Source organism: Thalassophryne amazonica, chromosome 22 (assembly GCF_902500255.1).
Source record: "Thalassophryne amazonica chromosome 22, fThaAma1.1, whole genome shotgun sequence".
NCBI classification, from domain to species: Eukaryota; Metazoa; Chordata; class Actinopteri; order Batrachoidiformes; family Batrachoididae; genus Thalassophryne; species Thalassophryne amazonica.
The window spans coordinates 14,830,894-14,850,042 of record NC_047124.1 but is presented as its reverse complement, the minus strand read 5'-3'; the positions used below and the strand labels follow the sequence as shown (position 1 = coordinate 14,850,042).

At 45.8% G+C, this 19,149-nt stretch overlaps 1 protein-coding gene across 2 annotated transcripts in view; it reads left to right on the top strand.

Moving 5' to 3' along the window:
* ptprz1b (protein tyrosine phosphatase receptor type Z1b) overlaps positions 1–19,149 on the top strand; it is a 76,163-nt gene that overhangs the window by 52,533 nt on the left and 4,481 nt on the right. The window contains exons 10-26 of one of the 2 annotated variants that reach the window (XM_034163188.1): positions 84–210; positions 302–348; positions 1,618–2,112; positions 2,244–2,427; positions 2,507–2,734; positions 6,057–6,201; positions 6,500–6,591; positions 6,687–6,772; positions 9,178–9,198; positions 10,920–11,016; positions 11,099–11,181; positions 11,284–11,418; positions 11,965–12,098; positions 12,191–12,346; positions 12,447–12,582; positions 12,740–12,886; positions 13,003–13,096. In XM_034163188.1, the coding sequence (XP_034019079.1) occupies positions 84–210; positions 302–348; positions 1,618–2,112; positions 2,244–2,427; positions 2,507–2,734; positions 6,057–6,201; positions 6,500–6,591; positions 6,687–6,772; positions 9,178–9,198; positions 10,920–11,016; positions 11,099–11,181; positions 11,284–11,418; positions 11,965–12,098; positions 12,191–12,346; positions 12,447–12,582; positions 12,740–12,886; positions 13,003–13,096 (2,407 nt within the window). The remainder of the gene's footprint in view (positions 1–83; positions 211–301; positions 349–1,617; positions 2,113–2,243; positions 2,428–2,506; positions 2,735–6,056; positions 6,202–6,499; positions 6,592–6,686; positions 6,773–9,177; positions 9,199–10,919; positions 11,017–11,098; positions 11,182–11,283; positions 11,419–11,964; positions 12,099–12,190; positions 12,347–12,446; positions 12,583–12,739; positions 12,887–13,002; positions 13,097–19,149) is intronic. The other variant, XM_034163189.1, reaches the window with a different exon arrangement.

Here is a 19,149-nt window from a genome sequence, read left to right as displayed (position 1 = left end):
TAGATGCTGTCAGTCTGTTTAGTTTGCCAGTCTTTTCAGTCATGGGGTTATGAAGTATAAAGGGAAGTGTTTGCTTGCTTCAGGGTGCCATCATCACCGGCCTGCTGGCCAACAGCAGCTACGTGTTTCAGGTAGTCGCCGTTTGCGCCAACAGCCTGAGGGGACGATGGAGCGACCAGGTTATCGTGGACATGCCGTTACAAGACCTCGGTACAAACATACTCACAAACCATTACCCACGTCTATTTTATGTAACCGATGCGTTCGCTACTGCAATATTTCTTTCTGTCCATCTCTTCAGAGAGTGACTCTGACAGCAGCTCACCAGAGCTGGAAGGAAACAAGGAGGTAATAACTTCAGCCGGTTCCACTCAGTCTGCTGGTGCTCATTTTCTACATTTATTTTGCAGTACGAACAAAATGCCCTGTACTCAGTCATATCAGAAAGCCTAATTATTATGCAGATTATTATAATTATGTCGGTCAAAGCGTGTGGAGGGATGCTAAGAAGGATGTTCCAGCATTTATTTATTTATTTATTTTGGCGGTAATTCAAATCTTCTCCTCAAAGATAAGAAAGAAAGAAGAATATAATGTGTCTAGCATGTTGCTGTTTTTCATAGTTTAAATAATGAATTCCTGGCATTCGCTGTCCATTTTACTAACAGGTGAATTGATTATGGCCACAGCACTTATTTGGCAATATGAAGCAAAATGATGCATAATTATGAGTAAAGACGCATGAAAAATCAAATATAATTTCAAAGAGATAGATAAGAGGTGGCGGGGAGGGAGGGATCCTAGATTTAGCAAGAAGTTAATATGAAAATAAACCCTTTGACTGGAATTCTAGATATTGCAGAAAAGCAGTTACTGGCTTTTGTTTATAATTATGAAAAATACTTTATTTTTTTTAAGGTCAGGCTTCTTCATACAACAACTTTAAAATGTGTTTCAATGCCAAAGCTGAAAACACAAATGAAAACATGAAACAGAAACTAATGGATCATACAAGTCCGAGTATTTCCCTCACTGAATGTGTCTGAGCTCAGTCAAATCAAACAGAAAATATGAAAAAAAAAAAGATTTGAGTTTTTATTTAGACTAAACATGCTAATTAAAAAATTAGTTTAGCCATAACAAGAAAATGGCTTCAGGCCCACCTAGACAAAAAGAATGGTGCACAGGAAATATGTGTGATGGAAAAAAATGACTTATTGTTTAAGACTAAAAAAAGATGATTATAATAGGAAATTGTGCAAATGGATAAGTTATATAAACAAAGACATTAACATTTAAATGAAATTTATTCATTTGATTTTAGTTTTTCTTCACTTATATGAATGAAAATGTGATCTGAAGCTGTAATCCCCCCTGTTCTTTGTGAGCTGATCCCATACTGTTTGATTACTGTTCTGTATGCATACATGTGAGAAATAAAATAAAAAGTAAAAAAAAAAAATTTGTTTAAAGAAGCCTGATTTTATTTATTTACTTTATTTATTTGTTGACTTACAATAATAATTTTTAAAACATCCCCCCCACCCCTTTTTTTTAATTAGTCCTCTAACACGGGCACATGTCACTTATGATAAGAAAACTTCCTCTTTGTGTTAGATTTTGTCTAAAACCAGATGGAAGAAGCCAGAAAACCCCAATCAGGTGGACGTGGCACCTGAGGACCACAGCCCAGTGGAGGAGGTCCCTTTGGAACAGACCAGAGTTTACCAGAACCATCCTATACACTCCCAGAACCAGAGCAGAGAGCGAACCCAAGCAAACACTGACCTTCCATCCCAAGTCCGCTCGACTCCGAAGAGTCCATCTGAGTCTGCGGTTCAGCACAAACCTGAACTCGGCCACACCGGGATAACGGAGTCCCATGGAAACGAGCCTGAACCCGATGAGACTGACGTGGATCAGAACTGGATTGACGAGGAGCAGGCAATCCCAAAACACTGGCCCTTCACCCATAACAGCAACAGTGCACTCTGGGTAACCCGGGAAAGTGAGCAGCCGGGCTTCCTGTTTCCGTTCCTTCAGACCACCACTGTGCCAACAGTCCACCGACAAATCACAGAAGAAGCATCGCTGTCGGTGTTGCTGTACCAGGTAGATGACTATAAAACATTTATATTACTCACATGACTTTTAATGTTGTTCCTCAAACCTGATTATTATAATCCACAATGTTGAAGTGAACGTTTTCACGAAATTCAGGAATCGTCTGTTTTTACCTGTAGACAAAGGCTCCTGGTCCCACAGACCAAACCAGTGAACGGAGCTTCCAGTCTCCACAGTCAAGCCTGTACACCCCCTCTGCAGGGGACATTCAAGTCACTGACGTCTTCTATGAAGACGTTTTTAGCAGCTCCCCACTTGAAACAACAACCTCCCCTGTAAAAGCCTCCATCCCTGCTGTGCTAGGTCAGATTTATTCACCAAACTAAGAAGAGATGTTAAGTTACGTGGTAACGTGTCACATTAAAGTATGTTTTGTTGACAGGTACAGACGTAGACCAAGATTCCCCGCTGTCTTCTGAAGGCCGCGGCATCCCTGTGGACAAACCTGTCACACAATCAGTCTCCCCAGTTCCCTCCACCTCCTCAACATTGTGGATCACCACAAGGACAGCGAGTGCCAGCAACACCATCACCGACCCGGGTTACAAATCCTTCATCACCTCTTCCTTCCTCAGAGAGCTGATACACACCACCCAGCCCATTTTTACCGGTAAGATAAAGCAGCCAACAAGACCTTGGTGACTGTACAATCTACGTACTGTGCTCTCTTTGAGATATGTGATATTTTAGATACAGTGTTTGGAGCAATGAGGACAAGGCGCTTTAAATTTTAATGTTGTGAGAAACATAGAAGTACTGTATAGCACCTATCAGCAAAAATAGCTGAAATTACAATGTGAGCGATTTGCATTAACCATATAGTAGTAGAAATGGTGATTGTGGGTAAATAACTGTGCAAATTTGCACGTTTGTTTTTGTTTTCCCCCCTTCATGCCCCCCTGGTGTTCAGTTAATCATTACTGTGCTCTGTAATTATGGTGTTGTACTCAGAGGTCGGAATTCTAAGTTATGGTCTCCAGGAATGCTCCCTGAAGTCAGAATTCCAATGCATAAACTTGTTCGAACCCCACATACCCCAAGTTCACGGTCCAAGATGGCTGCTCCGAGAGTCAACCATAGTGAAAGTTGCAATTTTTGATCAAATTGAATAAATTAAATAAATCATACACACAGTACTGCAGTACTGTCCTACCGCTGTCTGTGGATAGGTCGCTATGGTGTTTTATGTATGAAATATGGCATAATGTGTTGTTTGATTAATACTAGCTAACCCTGCTACACCGCTACAAACTAATGTAACTTCTGCACATCTGTCCTCTTCTATGAAGTCTCTTTGATGGACCAAATATTTTTCTGGCACTCTTTACTTCAAAATCTTGGAGTTGTCCGTGTTATATTCCGACTTGTGTTGTTGTGTGTATAACTCGGGTTTGACATCACTGGTAGTCACAATTTACAACCTCCGAGCGAAATGGAATGCGCCATTAGTTTGGTATGTGGTGCAATGAATTGGTGGTGATGTAAATGATTTAATGGTAATTCTCAACATCCTCATGCTTTTAGCTTGTTTGATTTGCCCTGTAGTCATGAAATGTTCTTCACACTTCTTCCAATCTTTTGACATTTTCCCGGTCTTCATCAGGGCATAGGTTCCTATCCTTTCATTAATCAACTTGAACCTAATCAACGCTGTGATTTGCATCTTCTTCTGGATCTTTTCTTCCTTCAATCTTTGTGTGCATTACGTGGCTAAAGGCTGCACTCTGGTGGTTGAATTTGCAACATTTTTTGTTGGGAAGCTGTCAACAAATAGCTTTTGCTTCTTGCTTTTCTTTCTTGCACTGTTCTTACTGTCTGGGCATGATGAGCGTGTGTCAATCTTTCACATACTGATCTCGGTAAACTTTTCCTTTGATCTGACATTAGAGCCACGTGTTTAATGAACACCTTCGAACTCTTTGGAGATCTTAAAAATGTAACACCAGACTTTCACTTTGGCTTTTCTTTCAGCAGTTACCACCACTCCAAAGTTTGAAGAGTCTTCTGGCTTACTGAATACGTTGCCTATTGGATCTGTAGTCAACCATTTTGTACCTTCTATGCCAATACAGGAGTTATCTACTGAGGAAGGTTCATATACAACCGCACTTCCATCACTCACCTTGTTTAATGAATATACCAACAGCCTGGGATCTTCTGCTGGCCTTCCTGATGACAGGAGTGACATTATCCTTCATCATAATGACAGGTTCTCCAAGGAGCACTCTGCTCCACATCTACAAACCAGTTTCAAATATCCTCAAATCTCAACTCCTTTGCTTCCCAGGACCCAGTATCCTTTTTCACAGCTACCCAACTATGACTCGAGTATCATAAATACATTAAAACATAGTCCTGTTACAAGAAATACCGTAAATTCAAGTCAGAATACTCATGACCATAATGATGGTGGAATTCAACATGTTCTGAAGAACTTTCCATATCTTCACAACAAAGAGGACACCAAGCGGGATAGACAAAGAGGACACATTGCAACCTCAGTCAAATATTTCATTTTCTCACAACATTTGGCCCCCTTTGCTGGTTTGACCACTGAAGAAACCAATGAAGACAGTCCAGCAGAAGACAGTGGGTCAGGCTTTGGCCTTCATAGCAAGAGACTTGATCTGAAATGGGATGGTGATCTTACTATGAGTCCAAGCTCAACTGCTGTTGTTAAAGTGGATAATATTGGGGAAATGTGGAGAACAACAAGAACCCAAATGGACACTGAAGTAGGTAAATATACAGATGAAAATGGAACTAAAATTGGTGGTAAGAAAATGGATGCAGCAAAAGCGAATGAGGAGAGAAGTGACAGTGGGAAAAGACTTGAATCTGAGACTGTTTTTGGAGTTTTTAACTGGCCTGAGGACATTAGTGGTTCAGGAGAGGGCAGTGGAACTGGATTGGAAGATCAGTATGTTGAAAGACACCTAAAGAATGAAAGCAATGGGCTACAGCCCTTTAATGGTGTTGAAGAGAGAAAAGGAAACAAAGTCAGCGATGATAAAGAAAATCACAAAAATGTGAACAAAGTGGTTAGTGATAATGGAGATGATGGAAAGGACAGCAATCAAGAAGTTCTCACTGCTGGTGGTGGCCCTGTTCTCAGTGACATCAGAGAATGGGTTGGTGATGGTGAAGAAAGTCGAGATCCTGGGCACAAGGAACATGTTTTCAGAGGTGAAAGTGTAGATGAGGATGGAGGTGGTGATGGACTTGCAGATGGAGAGACCACACAGCAGTTCAATAAGGTAGAGGGGCTGTTAAATGCAGCAAGGAATCCTGTGCTAGGGCGCCTCAGAGTTACAGATGCGTTCATGAAAGGGGAAACAGAAGGTAAGTTTACACAGTGCCCACATTTTCTTCAACACCTTCTCTATATTGTGCTTGTGGTCAAAATGTGGTAATAAGATTAATAAGTGGAACAGTTCTGACTGTGTTGAATGGTTGGTCTCCAAAGTAATGGTCAAGCAAGGCCAACGTCTGTTGGGTTCCTGGACGTGTTACCCTGTCATATGCTAACTAGTCATAATAGATGGTGCAAAACCTGTTAACTTAACTAATCACTTTTTTACCAAAATTGGATGACTTTTGACCCTGATACAAACTAATATTGATATATATCACATTTTTGCTTTCTTTAAACCATAACTTTTTGGCATCTTCATGGTCAGACAAATAATATGGTGTAATTTTCAATATGATTGGAGCATTTTTAAAACTTGGCCCCTGTGTAATCCCTCTTTGACCCCATACCTGGCTATGGCTACCATTCTGGGGTGGCTTTCATACGCAGCCATTAACTATTGATATATATGTAGTAAATTATGGGTCAAAGTTTTACCACCCTACTGTCTGTCTATGTAACGCTTTCCCTTACATTCTGTCTCTCACCCCATCCTTCCTTGTGTTGTCTTCCCTCCCAGAAGGTAGCAACAGCAGCCACGATTCTCAAGTTGGGCTGGTCGCAGGTATAGAGAGAGAAAAGAGAACGGTCATCCCTCTGGCTGTTGTCTCCACTCTCACAATCTTCTGTTTGCTGGTACTGGTTGGCATCCTCATCTACTGGAGGTACACAAACACACAAGCACTCATCGTCTGTTTCTTTCTCTGCACAACTTTAATTCACTTAGTTATACCAAATCAAAACACAAGTTACCTTCAAGTATTATACAAGAGTAAGGTCTAGACCTTACCTACCCCATGAGCTAGGATATTGATGGTGGTGGTAAGGGGGAAACTCCGTGACCATCTGCGACAGCTGTTCTAATAAGACAAAACATATATAATTTCAAGAGTGAACCCAGCCCGTTAACGGCCTGTGGAAATTACTGTCTGCTGTTCTGATTTTGACGCCTTTATGAAACAGAAGCTGTTTCCAGATGGCAAATTTCTACCCAGATGACAATGCATCACCTAAAGTCATATCTGCTCCATCTACACCCCTGCTGTTCACCACAGGTACGATAGCTAACGGACACAAATACACTGAAAGGAGTTACTTCTTTCATTAGCAGCATCAATCACACGCAGCTGATTGTTCACTCGTGTTTCAGACGGTCACGACTCACTGACAGTGAAGCAGTTTGTGAAGCACGTCTTGGAGCTGCACACCACAAATTCCTTCTCCAAGGAGTTTGAGGTGAGTAGTCCCCATGAGTCATGGCTTTTTGCACACAAGTCTGCAGGATGACATCCCCAAATGTCATACTTATCTTAATAGAAAATGGTGTGGATATGAAAAGTTATAAGGTGTCAGGATTAGGAAACGTACAAAAGAAGCAGAGGAACAAGGGTTGAGTGGAATGACACAATCTGGCAAAAAATGCTGAAGGTACGATTGCTTGAGGTGTGTTCAGATTACATGGATTAATGGGAAAGAACATTTCCTAGTATGAACTAGAGTGCAGTAACATATCGATGAGTTATTCAAAAACCATTGAACCAATTTTCATGTAACTTGATGAAAAGGTTGCTTCATACTTGCAACAAAAACCTTTACGTTCCGGGATGGATCTAGAAACGGATGAAGTCAGGAACTTACTCAGTTTTTATGAATATGCTTTAGGTTTACTCTGTCAGACTTTGTGTAGCTGTGAATATCACAGTGACTTTCTTTATGTCAAATAAATCAACCTACTGATGTCTTGAGGTTTATTCTGCAACATCTTTTCATTATCTCCTTTTCACTCTTTAAGATGTTTTGTCTTAATTTGGATGAGTGGTAATGCATCTTCAAGACCAAGAAGAAGTCCAGTTGCTGTAGAGTAAACCTCTTTATCTCCTACCTGGATGACTGGGATTCTTTATTGACAAACCTTCTAATAAATAGATTAATTATGTATTTTGCTGCTGATAATCAAACACAACATCCTGTAGGATTAACAGGCATGAAATTAAAAGGTAATTTAGGCTGTAACAATCCTCACTCATCTCTCCTCACTGCTTGTTCATGCATTCATTAACATCACATCCCATTTGAATCTTTAGCTTATAGTTAGATCATCTTTGCACGAGCATGTGTGAGGTTGTTGAAGATATTGAAATCCACATTTCTAGTGCCGAACATTTCACAAAAATTTTCAGCAGTGTCCCATTTTAAGCATCGTCACGTCTGAATGTTTGGTTGCCTGTATGAATATTAGGTGCATCTGCATGATACGAGTCACCTCCGGTTCGCAGCATGAACCACCTACTGAGCAACACACAGACAGGAATGCAAAATGCATTTAACGAAAATCAGTTTGTTTTTACCTCTGCCAACGAAGTTGGGCAAAGGTTATGTTTTTGCACCTGTTTCTTTGTGAACAGTCTGGAGCCCACAATTTTTCATATATCATTATGAAATTTTTACAGAGGATTCATATCCTGATAGGCAGGAACAGATTAAATTTTCAAGGTTAACGGTCAAAGTCAGGAAAAATCTTGGAAATTGCAAAAATCCCTATCCTTTAACATTGAATGAATTTGAATAAAAATCATAACTCTGTCAAAAAAGATAAAATTTCTTTCATATTTGAGAGCATTATGTAGGATAGAATCCTTTATCCTGACAAAGTTTGTTCCGGATCTGATCCAGATTACAGATTTTGTGGCCATTTAAATTTAACATTGAAATCCCCATTTAATGTATATTTTACATTATATCTTAATCAGACGTGCCCCAATCACTCTCATATTTGAAAGTGAGGTGCAGTCTGACACTCACAATGAACAGACTAAGTTTGATCCGCTTGTGATCCGTATTGCGGATTTAGCGGATATTTGATTTTAACATTGAAAAGCCCTTTTGATCTATATTTTATGTTATATTTTATTTTCTGAAAAGCCACTTCTAATTTTACTTTTACCTTGAAAATTTTTTCCAAGGTAAAAATTTGCAGAATTGGAAACTAGTGTTGGCGGAGGTTTGCGTCCTACGAGGGTGTGGCTCTAATTTGTTTTGTTTTTATTCAACGTGTGGTTAACATCAATATGGAACTCACTGGAAGTAAAGATAATTTTCAATATATAATTGTGTTTATACAGTCCTTGCAGAATGTTAAACTTTTACAGAAGAGCATCAGCAGAGATTAAACCCACCACCTGCTGACGTCACACAGTCAAATGAACAGCCACATGGTACTGATCGATTTTTCTTAAGGTCTGGTATATAAATGGATGTAATTCCTGAACCTTGAACTACATTTAGATACTAGTAGTTAAAGCTGAAACTGTATTTGGTTACTTGCTCTTAAGGGTTTTTATGTCTAATCCTTCAGATGAACTATTGTGTGTTTGGTGGTAGATTTTGACCCCATGTGGCACTTGTAAAGACAAAATAACTTTTTATTAGCTTTTTAAAAGTATAATACCGTAAGGGACACATACATGTCTGCATTGGGAAAACCACTTTAATTCTCATTCAGCATTGCCTCTCTGTGTGTAACTGAACCTCATGTTTGTGTACCTGCACTGACTCCCTGTCTGTCTGTCTGTCTATTTTGCCCTCCCCACTCTCACCACCACCATCGTCGTGCTTTCTGCATCCACACCACCCTCCATTAGATTGTCAGAGAGTCCTATGAGGTAAGACACCTGCACTTCCACCTCACTTCAGTGGCAGCGCCTGTTTTTCCCACTCAGTATAATTTCTTTTTAATCCAAGATGAAATTTCTTATTTGTTACTCATGTTAACGAAGCTGGACTCCACCTCCTCCAGAAAGTGAGTGATGGAAAAAAAATTAAATAAAAATGAATTTATGCACGGTAGGACTTATTTGATTTGATTTAACCTGAACTTCAAGCAAATGCTGTGCAAAAAGCTGCAGGTGTGTTTGATGTGAAGTTGATTACAATAATAATAATAATGACTTAAATAAAGTTGAAGATGATGATGAACATGATGAGCTCCGTGGTATAACATACAAACTCGCAGCTTAAATGCGAGTGATGCTGAAAAACTAATTCATGCATTTATTTCCTCTAGGCTGGACTATTGTAATTCATTATTATCAGGTTGTCCTAAAAGTTCCCTGAAAAGCCTTCAGTTAATTCAAAATGCTGCAGCTAGAGTACTAACGGGGACTAGAAGGAGAGAGCATATCTCACCCATATTGGCCTCTCTTCATTGGCTTCCTGTTAATTCTAGAATAGAATTTAAAATTCTTCTTCTTACTTATAAGGTTTTGAATAATCAGGTCCTATCTTATCTTAGGGACCTCATAGTACCATATCACCCCAATAGAGCACTTCGCTCCCAGACTGCAGGCTTACTTGTAGTTCCTAGGGTTTGTAAGAGTAGAATGGGAGGCAGAGCCTTCAGCTTTCAGGCTCCTCTCCTGTGGAACCAGCTCCCAATTCAGATCAGGGAGACAGACACCCTCTCTACTTTTAAGATTACGCTTAAAACTTTCCTTTTTGCTAAAGCTTATAGTTAGGGCTGGATCAGGTGACCCTGAACCATCCCTTAGTTATGTTGCTATAGACTTAGACTGCTGGGGGGTTCCCATGATGCACTGAGTGTTTCTTTCTCTTTTTGCTCTGTATGCACCACTCTGCATTTAATCATTAGTGATTGATCTCTGCTCCCCTCCACAGCATGTCTTTTTCCCGGTTCTCTCCCTCAGCCCCAACCAGTCCCAGCAGAAGACTGCCCCTCCCTGAGCCTGGTTCTGCTGGAGGTTTCTTCCTGTTAAAAGGGAGTTTTTCCTTCCCACTGTCGCCAAGTGCTTGCTCACAGGGGGTCGTTTTGACTGTTGGGGTTTTTACGTAATTATTGTATGGCCTTGCCTTACAATATAAAGTGCCTTGGGGCAACTGTTTGTTGTGATTTGGCGCTATATAAATAAAATTGATTGAGTTAAGGATAGTGAAGACACACCAACCAACTAACTGGCCGACTGACATGGGTGATAGGATTTCAGCACATGTAACCCCCGACACTCTCATTCTGCTGACAGCTTCATTCATTTACTTCATTTACTTTGAGATTATTATTTCTGCATTTTCCTGTTGACACATAGCAACATCCATCCATCCATCCTCTATACCCGCTGACTCCAATTAAGGGTCACGGGGTGACCGGAGCCTATCCCAGCAGTCATAGGGCCTGAGGCGGGGTGCACCCCGGACAGGATGCCAGTCTGTTGCAGGTCCACATATAGACAGACAAACATTCACAACATCGTAACGTATCAAATAAAATATTACCTGACAGTTCATAAATGAGCTTAATGTTTCTGTTTGTGTTACTGCCTGTTGCTTAGGTGTGAATTTCAGATGTAGAATGTTTCTGTTGATGTTTCAGGAGGTACAGGCATGCACAGTGGACATGGACATCACCTCCGACACCTCAAACCATCCCGACAACAAAAGCAAAAACCGATACATCAACATACTGGCCTGTACGTCTCAGCGCGTTTAGACTTGACATTTCTTGGTCGAAGCAGATGGTGATGAAACTGGTTAATCTTCTTCTTCTTCCAGATGACCACAGTCGAGTGAAGCTCTCCAACAGTTTGGACAGTGAAGGAAAATGCGGGGATTACATCAATGCTAACTTTGTTGACGTAAGTATGTGTTTGTCGGCGATGTCTGTTATTACATGAACTAATAAAGGGATTACACATTAGGTGTCATATCTAGGGTCTTACTAGCTTTTTGGCCTACAGGGCTACGAGCGAACAAGGGCTTACATTGCTGCTCAGGGGCCTCTCAGAGCGAGCAGAGAGGACTTCTGGAGAATGATCTGCCAGCAGAATGTAGGCATTGTCGTCATGATCACGAACCTGAAGGAGAAAGGACGGGTAGGTGATCCCAGACCAACACCAGATCTCATTAATGCACATCAAGTTATTTATCTGTCAGGCTTCCAACCGTGCATGTGACCGAGGAATGCACAGTGCATGGTAGAAATCCAACTCAACTTCCATTAAAACTGGTTGTTTTAGCCAAGATTGTGCTGCAAGATGTTTTTTTTTCCCAACTATTTTGCAGATTTTCAGTTTATTCCTGTTAATTTTTATGGCAGGTTTCCAACTTTGAAATTTTCTGGAATTTTGCAACCCTGGCTAATTAGTAGACGCAAACTAAATTTGTGTGTATATATATATATATATATATATATATATATAAATAATAAAATATTGTCAAGGTTTTTCTGTGAACATTCTGCTGGTAACTAACTTCCTGGTAAGATGGATTGTGGAGTTCAGGATCATTCCCATCAGGATACAATATCTAGAAGTGCATGTGTGAACGCCTGAGTACAATGTCTCATGAAGTTAGCAGAGATGGTTCCAAACATAGTATTGTCATTGTTGTTGCTACTCGTGCCTCTTGTGTTTCTGCAGACAAAATGTGACCAATACTGGCCAGAGGCGGACCAGCAGAATTATGGTCCATACCAGGTGACCCTGAAAAGCAGCCAGGGTTTTGCTTACTACACACTGAGGACGTTTACCGTCAGAGATGCAACCAATAAGGTTCTTCACACACCTGGAGCTGTTTTTAAAAATAATTTGGACAGTGTCCTGCTGTAGATCCACAAACTGTAACTCCTCCTCTGATCGTTCAGACACCTCAGAAGCAAGTGGACCACACGGTGCTTCATTACCACTACACCCAGTGGCCAGATATGGGCGTCCCAGAATACACTCTGCCTGTCCTGTCCTTCATCAGAACATCCTCGAAGGCCCGGACACAGGAGATGGGACCGGTTCTGGTGCACTGCAGGTAAACTGTGTGATTCCGCTTCAGTGTTGCCACCAATCATAAACAACGCATCAAACTCTGTGTGTGTAATTTGATGTGTGTGTGTGTGTGTGTGTCACAGTGCTGGTGTGGGACGTACAGGCACTTACATTGTGATTGACAGCATGCTGCAGCAGATCCAGGATCAGGGGACGGTGAATGTTCTCGGCTTCCTCAAACACGTCCGGACTCAGAGGAACTTCTTGGTTCAGACGGAGGTAAACACACACACACACACACACACACACACACACACACACACACACACACACACACACACACACACACACACACACACACACACACACACACACACACACACACACGCCACAGGAGTCCAGTCTCAGTGAATACAGTGTGTCCTTCATCCCACAGGAGCAGTACGTTTTCATCCACGATGCTCTGGTGGAAGCCATCTTGAGCCGTAACACTTCTGTGACCTCTGATCTCCTCCACGTCTATGTGTCTGACCTCTTGACCCCCGGGACGTCAGGCAGGACGCGTATGGACAGACAGTTTAAGGTGTGCAGATTGGTTGTTCTGTGTTCTATACCTTGAAAATCTTTCAAGAATAAATGTTATTTGTGTTATAAATGTTGTCTCCCTGAATATAACGTGCTGATTTGTTCCCTTTTCAGCTGATCAGTCAGCGTCAAGCGAAGCACGCGGACTACAGCACGGCGCTAAGAGAAGGAAACGCAGAGAGGAACAGGGCCAGAGCTCTGATGCCCGGTGAGAAACCATCACTGTGGAACAAAAAGCTGCAAACAGCCAAATATGTTGTGTGGGCCGCTGAAGAGGAGGTACTGCTGGCCCACCACCAGAGGGCGTCCTGCCTGAAGTGCGGGCTTCAGGCACGTGAGGGCGCCAGAGCACCGGGAGTGGCAGCTGTCACTCATCAACAACACCAGCTGTCACTCATCATCATCATCCACACCTCCATAAGAGCCGGGCAGCATCTTCACCTCACTGCCGAGAAATCGTCTACCGTTAAGTAAACGTCTCAGCCTTTGATTACATACAGTAGTAACGTTTTTACTTCTGTACTTACTGACATTATTCTGAGTTTGCAGACTGTTAATTGTTACTTCAGGATCTGTACAAACTCCGTGATTGAGAGGTGGAGGTGCTTTCCACCTTTGTGTTGAACTGTTTGCTGGGTGTTCATACACCCACCATCACCTGTCTGTTCTTCCTGCCAGCAGTACCCGATCTGACAGCCGGAGGCAGTGGCCACCTGGGGACCCAGTGCTTGGCAGCTCCAGGATTGCTTCAGGTCCGGTGGAGTGGAAGGCGTGTGGGATCCGGCTCTTTTCTGGACGGGCGTCTCCTATGCTCGAGCCTGCTCACACACCACCGTAACTTATTTGACTGGTGATCTCAATTGTGTTGTCTGTTACTCTGCTGTGCACATTCACATTAAATTGTTATATTTGGCTTATTCCATTGTCCGTTCATTTGCGCCCCCTGTTGTGGGTCCGTGTTCCTACACTTTTCACAACAGGATTTCTCGGGCAGCGTCATGGATCCCGAGGGGCGTCAACCATCGCTTGAACCGCCAATGGAAACACAGGGTGCAGAGGCGTCGGCAGGAGGCGTGTTAGGAGAGCTGCAGCAAATCTTAACCGCCTTCACTGCTCGGTTGGATTTAGTAATCGAGCAGAACGTCATACTCAATCGGTGGTGCACTCCAAGCGCTGCTGCAGTGCCTCCTCCAGCCGACCGAGCACAAAATACAGACTTTCCAGTGGTGATTCAACGAACCCCCCCCGAAGCATACATAAGCCCACCGGAACCGTACGGAGGTTGTGTCGAGACGTGCGCGGACTTCTTAATGCAGTGCTCACTCGTCTTTGCACAACGTCCCGTCATGTACGCGTCAGATGCCAGCCGGGTGGCTTATGTCATCAATTTGCTTCGAGGAGAGGCACGCACCTGGGCTACGGCGCTCTGGGAGCAAAACTCATGGCTCCTAACAACATATACTGGGTTTGTGAGGGAGTTTAAACAAGTGTTTGATCATCCCAATAGAGGTGAGACCGCTTCGACTGTGCTGCTGTCTATGAGACAGGGACGTCGGAGTGCAGCCGAGTACGCCGTCGACTTCCGCATCGCGGCTGCGAGGTCCGGCTGGAATAACGTTGTACTCCGCGCCGCCTTCGTAAACGGACTGTCTCCGGTCCTGAAGGAGCACCTGCTGGCTAAGGATGAGCCGTGGGATTTTGACGGGCTTGTTGACCTGGTTATACGGTTAGACAACCGGTTAGAAGAACACCGTCGGGAGCGGGGCGAAGGGCGTGGCCGGGCATGAGCCGTCCCTCTTCCTTCCGGGTCCGAAAGGGTGCCGCCGTCTCCACGCTCCACAGTCAGAGAGCCCCGTGGAACCACAGCTCCCCCTGCTGACAAAGCTATGGACACGAGCAGGGCCAAAGTAAAATCACATGACAGACAACGGAGGCTGGTTCGCGGGGACTGTTTTTTCTGTGGCTCTGATGAGCACATACAAAGAAACTGCCCCAAACGGTTAAACTTCACCGCCTGCCCTTAGAGACTGGGTTAAGGGTGGGTCATAACATCCACGTGGGAAAAGCCCGTAGATCAGCACGCATCCCAGTAACGATCCTTTGTGGGGATCTTACCCTTCACGCCCCAGCACTGGTGGACACGGGGTCTGAAGGGAATCTGCTGGACAGCAGATGGGCTAGGGAGGTAGGGCTCCCTCTAGTGGCACTACCTTCCCCATTGAAGGTACGGGCACTAGATGGCACCCTTCTCCCATTAATCACACATCAAACACAACCAGTGACATTGGTGGTGTCTGGAAATCACAGGGAGGAGATTGTGTTTTATGTAACACCTTCTACCTCCCGAGTGATTTTGGGGTTTCCATGGATATTAAAGCACAATCCCCGGATTGATTGGCCGTCTGGGGTAGTGATGCAGTGGAGCGACACCTTCCACCGGGAATGTTTAGGATCCTCGGTTCCACCCGGTGTGACAGCTAATGAGGAGGTTAAAGTCGCCCCCAATCTGTCAGCGGTGCCTGAGGAGTACCATGATCTTGCTGACGTTTTCAGCAAAGATCTGGCACTCACTCTTCCCCCGCACCGTCCGTACGATTGTGCCATTGATTTGATCCCAGGCGCTGAGTACCCGTCCAGCAGGCTGTACAACCTCTCTCGTCCTGAGCGCGAATCATTGGAGACCTACATCCGGGACTCCTTAGCTGCCGGGTTGATCCGGAACTCCACCTCCCCGATGGGTGCAGGTTTCTTTTTTGTGGGCAAGAAAGACGGCGGACTCCGTCCATGCATTGACTACAGGGGACTGAATGAAGTCACGGTTCGTAATCGATACCCGCTGCCTCTGTTAGATTCTGTGTTCACGCCCCTGCATGGAGCCCAAATTTTTACCAAATTGGATCTTAGAAATGCGTACCACCTGGTTCGGATCCAGAAGGGAGACGAGTGGAAGACGGCATTCAACACCCCGTTAGGTCACTTTGAGTACCTGGTCATGCCGTTCGGCCTCACCAATGCGCCCGCGACGTTCCAGGCATTGGTTAATGACATCTTGTGGGACTTCCTGCACCGGTTCGTCTTCGTATACCTGGACGACATCCTCATCTTCTCCCCGGATCCTGAGACCCATGTCCAGCATGTACGTCAGGTCCTGCAGCGGTTGTTGGAGAACCAGCTGTTTGTGAAAGGCGAGAAGTGCGAGTTCCACCGTACTTCTTTGTCCTTCCTGGGGTTCATCATCTCCTCCAACTCCGTCGCACCCGATCCGGCCAAGGTTGCGGCGGTGAGGGATTGGCCTCAACCGACGAGCCGTAGGAAGCTGCAACAGTTCCTCGGCTTTGCTAATTTCTACCGGAGGTTTATTAAGGGTTATAGCCAGGTAGTTGGCCCCCTGACGGCCCTGACCTCCACTAAAGTCCCCTTCACCTGGTCGGATCGGTGCGAAGCCGCGTTTATGGAGTTGAAACATCTGTTCTCGTCTGCACCCGTTCTGGTGCAGCCCGAGCCCAATCGCCAGTTTGTTGTTGAAGTGGATGCCTCTGACTCAGGGATAGGAGCTGTGCTGTCCCAGAGTGGGGAGTCCGACAAGGTTCTCCATCCATGTAACTATTTTTCCCGCAGGTTGACCCCGGCGGAGCGGAACTATGACGTCGGCAATTGGGAACTTCTTGCGGGGAAAGAGGCTCTTGAGGAGTGGACACACCTGTTGGAGGGAGCTGCGGTACCATTTACGGTTTTCACGGACCATCGGAACCTGGAGTACATTCGGACCGCCAAGCATCTGAACCCCAGGCAAGCCCGCTGGTCACTGTTCTTCGGGCGATTTGACTTCCGGATTACCGACCGTCCCGGGACTAAGAACCAGCGATCTGACGCCCTGTACCGGGTCCATGAAGAGGAGGTCAAGGTCGAGCTGTCAGATCCACCAGAACCTATCATCCCCGAGTCCACTATCGTGGCAGCCCTCACCTGGGACGTGGAGAAGACCGTCCGGGAGGCCCTGACATGGAACCCGGACCCGGGGACCGGCCCTAGGAACAGACTCTACATCCCACCAGAGGCCAGAGCTGCTGTCCTGGACTTCTGTCACGGGTCCAAGCTCTCCTGTCACCCAGGGGTGCGAAGAACCGTGGCAGTGGTCAGGCAGCGCTTCTGGTGGGCGTCCATGGAAGCCGATGTCCGGGAGTATGTCCAGGCCTGCACCACCTGTGCCAGGGGAAAGGCAGACCACCAACGGCCGCAGGGTCTCCTCCAACCGTTACCTGTGCCCCACCGCCCCTGGTCCCATATCGGCCTGGACTTCGTCACGACCTCCCGCCGTCCCAGGGCATGACCACCATCCTCACGATAGTGGACCGGTTCTCCAAGGCGGCCCACTTCGTGGCCCTCTCGAAGCTCCCGACGGCCCAGGAGACTGCAGACCTCCTGGTCCACCACGTCGTGCGTCTGCATGGGATTCCATCCGATGTCGTCTCTGACCGTGGTCCCCAGTTCTCCTCGCAGGTCTGGAGGAGTTTCTGTAGAGAGCTGGGGGCCTCCGTGAGCCTCTCGTCCGGGTACCATCCCCAGACCAACGGACAGGTAAAGCGGGCCAACCAGGAGTTGGAACAGGCCCTTCGCTGTGACCTCGGAGCACCCGACGGCCTGGATCTGGCCTGGATCGAGTACGCACACAACAGTCAAGTCTCGTCTGCCACCGGCCTCTCCCCGTTTGAGGTGTGTTTGGGGTACCAGCCCCCATTGTTCCTGCTAGTGGAGGGAGAGGTCGGGGTGCCCTCGGTCCAGGCCCATCTGAGGCGGTGCCGTCGGGTGTGGCGCTCTGCCCTGCTCAAAGCCCGGACGAGGGCCAAGGCCCATGCAGACCGCCGGTGGTTCCCGGCCCCTGCATACCAGCCCGGGCAGGAGGTTTGGCTGTCAACAAAGGATATCCCATTACAGGTGGAATCTCACAAGCTGAAGGATCGGTAAATTGGCCCTTTCCCCATCATCAAGGTCCTCAGTCCTGCCGCGGTGAAGCTGAGGCTGCCAGCTTCACTGCGGATCCATCCAGTATTCCATGTCTCCCGGGTCAAGCCTCACCACACCTCTTCCCTCTGTGCCCCCGGACCGGCGCCGCCTCCTGCCCGGATCATCGGCGGGGAGCCTGCGTGGACAATTCGCCGGCTCCTGGATATCCGTCATAAGGGCCGGGGATTCCAGTATCTGGTGGACTGGGAGGGTTATGGACCCGAAGAGCGCTCCTGGTGAAGAGGAGCTTCATCCTGGACCCGGCCCTCCTGGCCGATTTCTACCGCCAACATCCGGACAAACCTGGTCGGGCGCCAGGAGGCGCCCGTTGAGGGGGGGGGTCCTGTTGTGTGGGCCGCTGAAGAGGAGGTACTGCTGGCCCACCACCAGAGGGCGTCCTGCCTGAAGTGCGGGCTTCAGGCACATGAGGGCGCCGGAGCACCGGGAGTGGCAGCTGTAACTCATCAACAACACCAGCTGTCATGCATCATCATCATCCACACCTCCATAAGAGCCGGGCAGCATCTTCACCTCACTGCCGAGAAATCGTCTACCGTTAAGTAAACGTCTCAGCCTTTGATTACATACAGTAGTAACGTTTTTACTTCTGTACTTACTGACATTATTCTGAGTTTGCAGACTGTTAGTTGTTACTTCAGGATCTGTACAAACTCCGTAATTGAGAGGTGGAGGTGCTTTCCACCTTTGTGTTGAACTGTTTGCTGGGTGTTCATACACCCACCATCACCTGTCTGTTCTTCTTTCCAGCAGTACCCGATCTGACAGCCGGAGGCAGTGGCCACCTGGGGACCCAGTGCTTGGCAGCTCCAGGATTGCTTCAGGTCCGGTGGAGTGGAAGGCGTGTGGGATCTGGCTCTTTTCTGGACGGGCGTCTCCTATCCTCGAGCCTGCTCACACACCACCGTAACTTATTTGACTGGTGATCTCAATTGTGTTGTCTGTTGCTCTGTTGTGCACATTCACAACATTAAATTGTTATATTTGGCTTATTCCATTGTCCGTTCATTTGTGCCCCCTGTTGTGGGTCCGTGTTCCTACACTTTTCACAACAAAATATATGTTTCATCTTATTATTTTCTGCTGCACCAAAGACTAGCATTGCACTCGTATTATGTTTTGTCGATTAGAAACAGCTGGCTGGAATATTGTCACGGTGACAGTTACATTTATCAATGAATTTGTTGCAAATGCTAGTGACGGGCCGAAAGAGCTTCTGTGCCAGAAGGTGTTTAACTA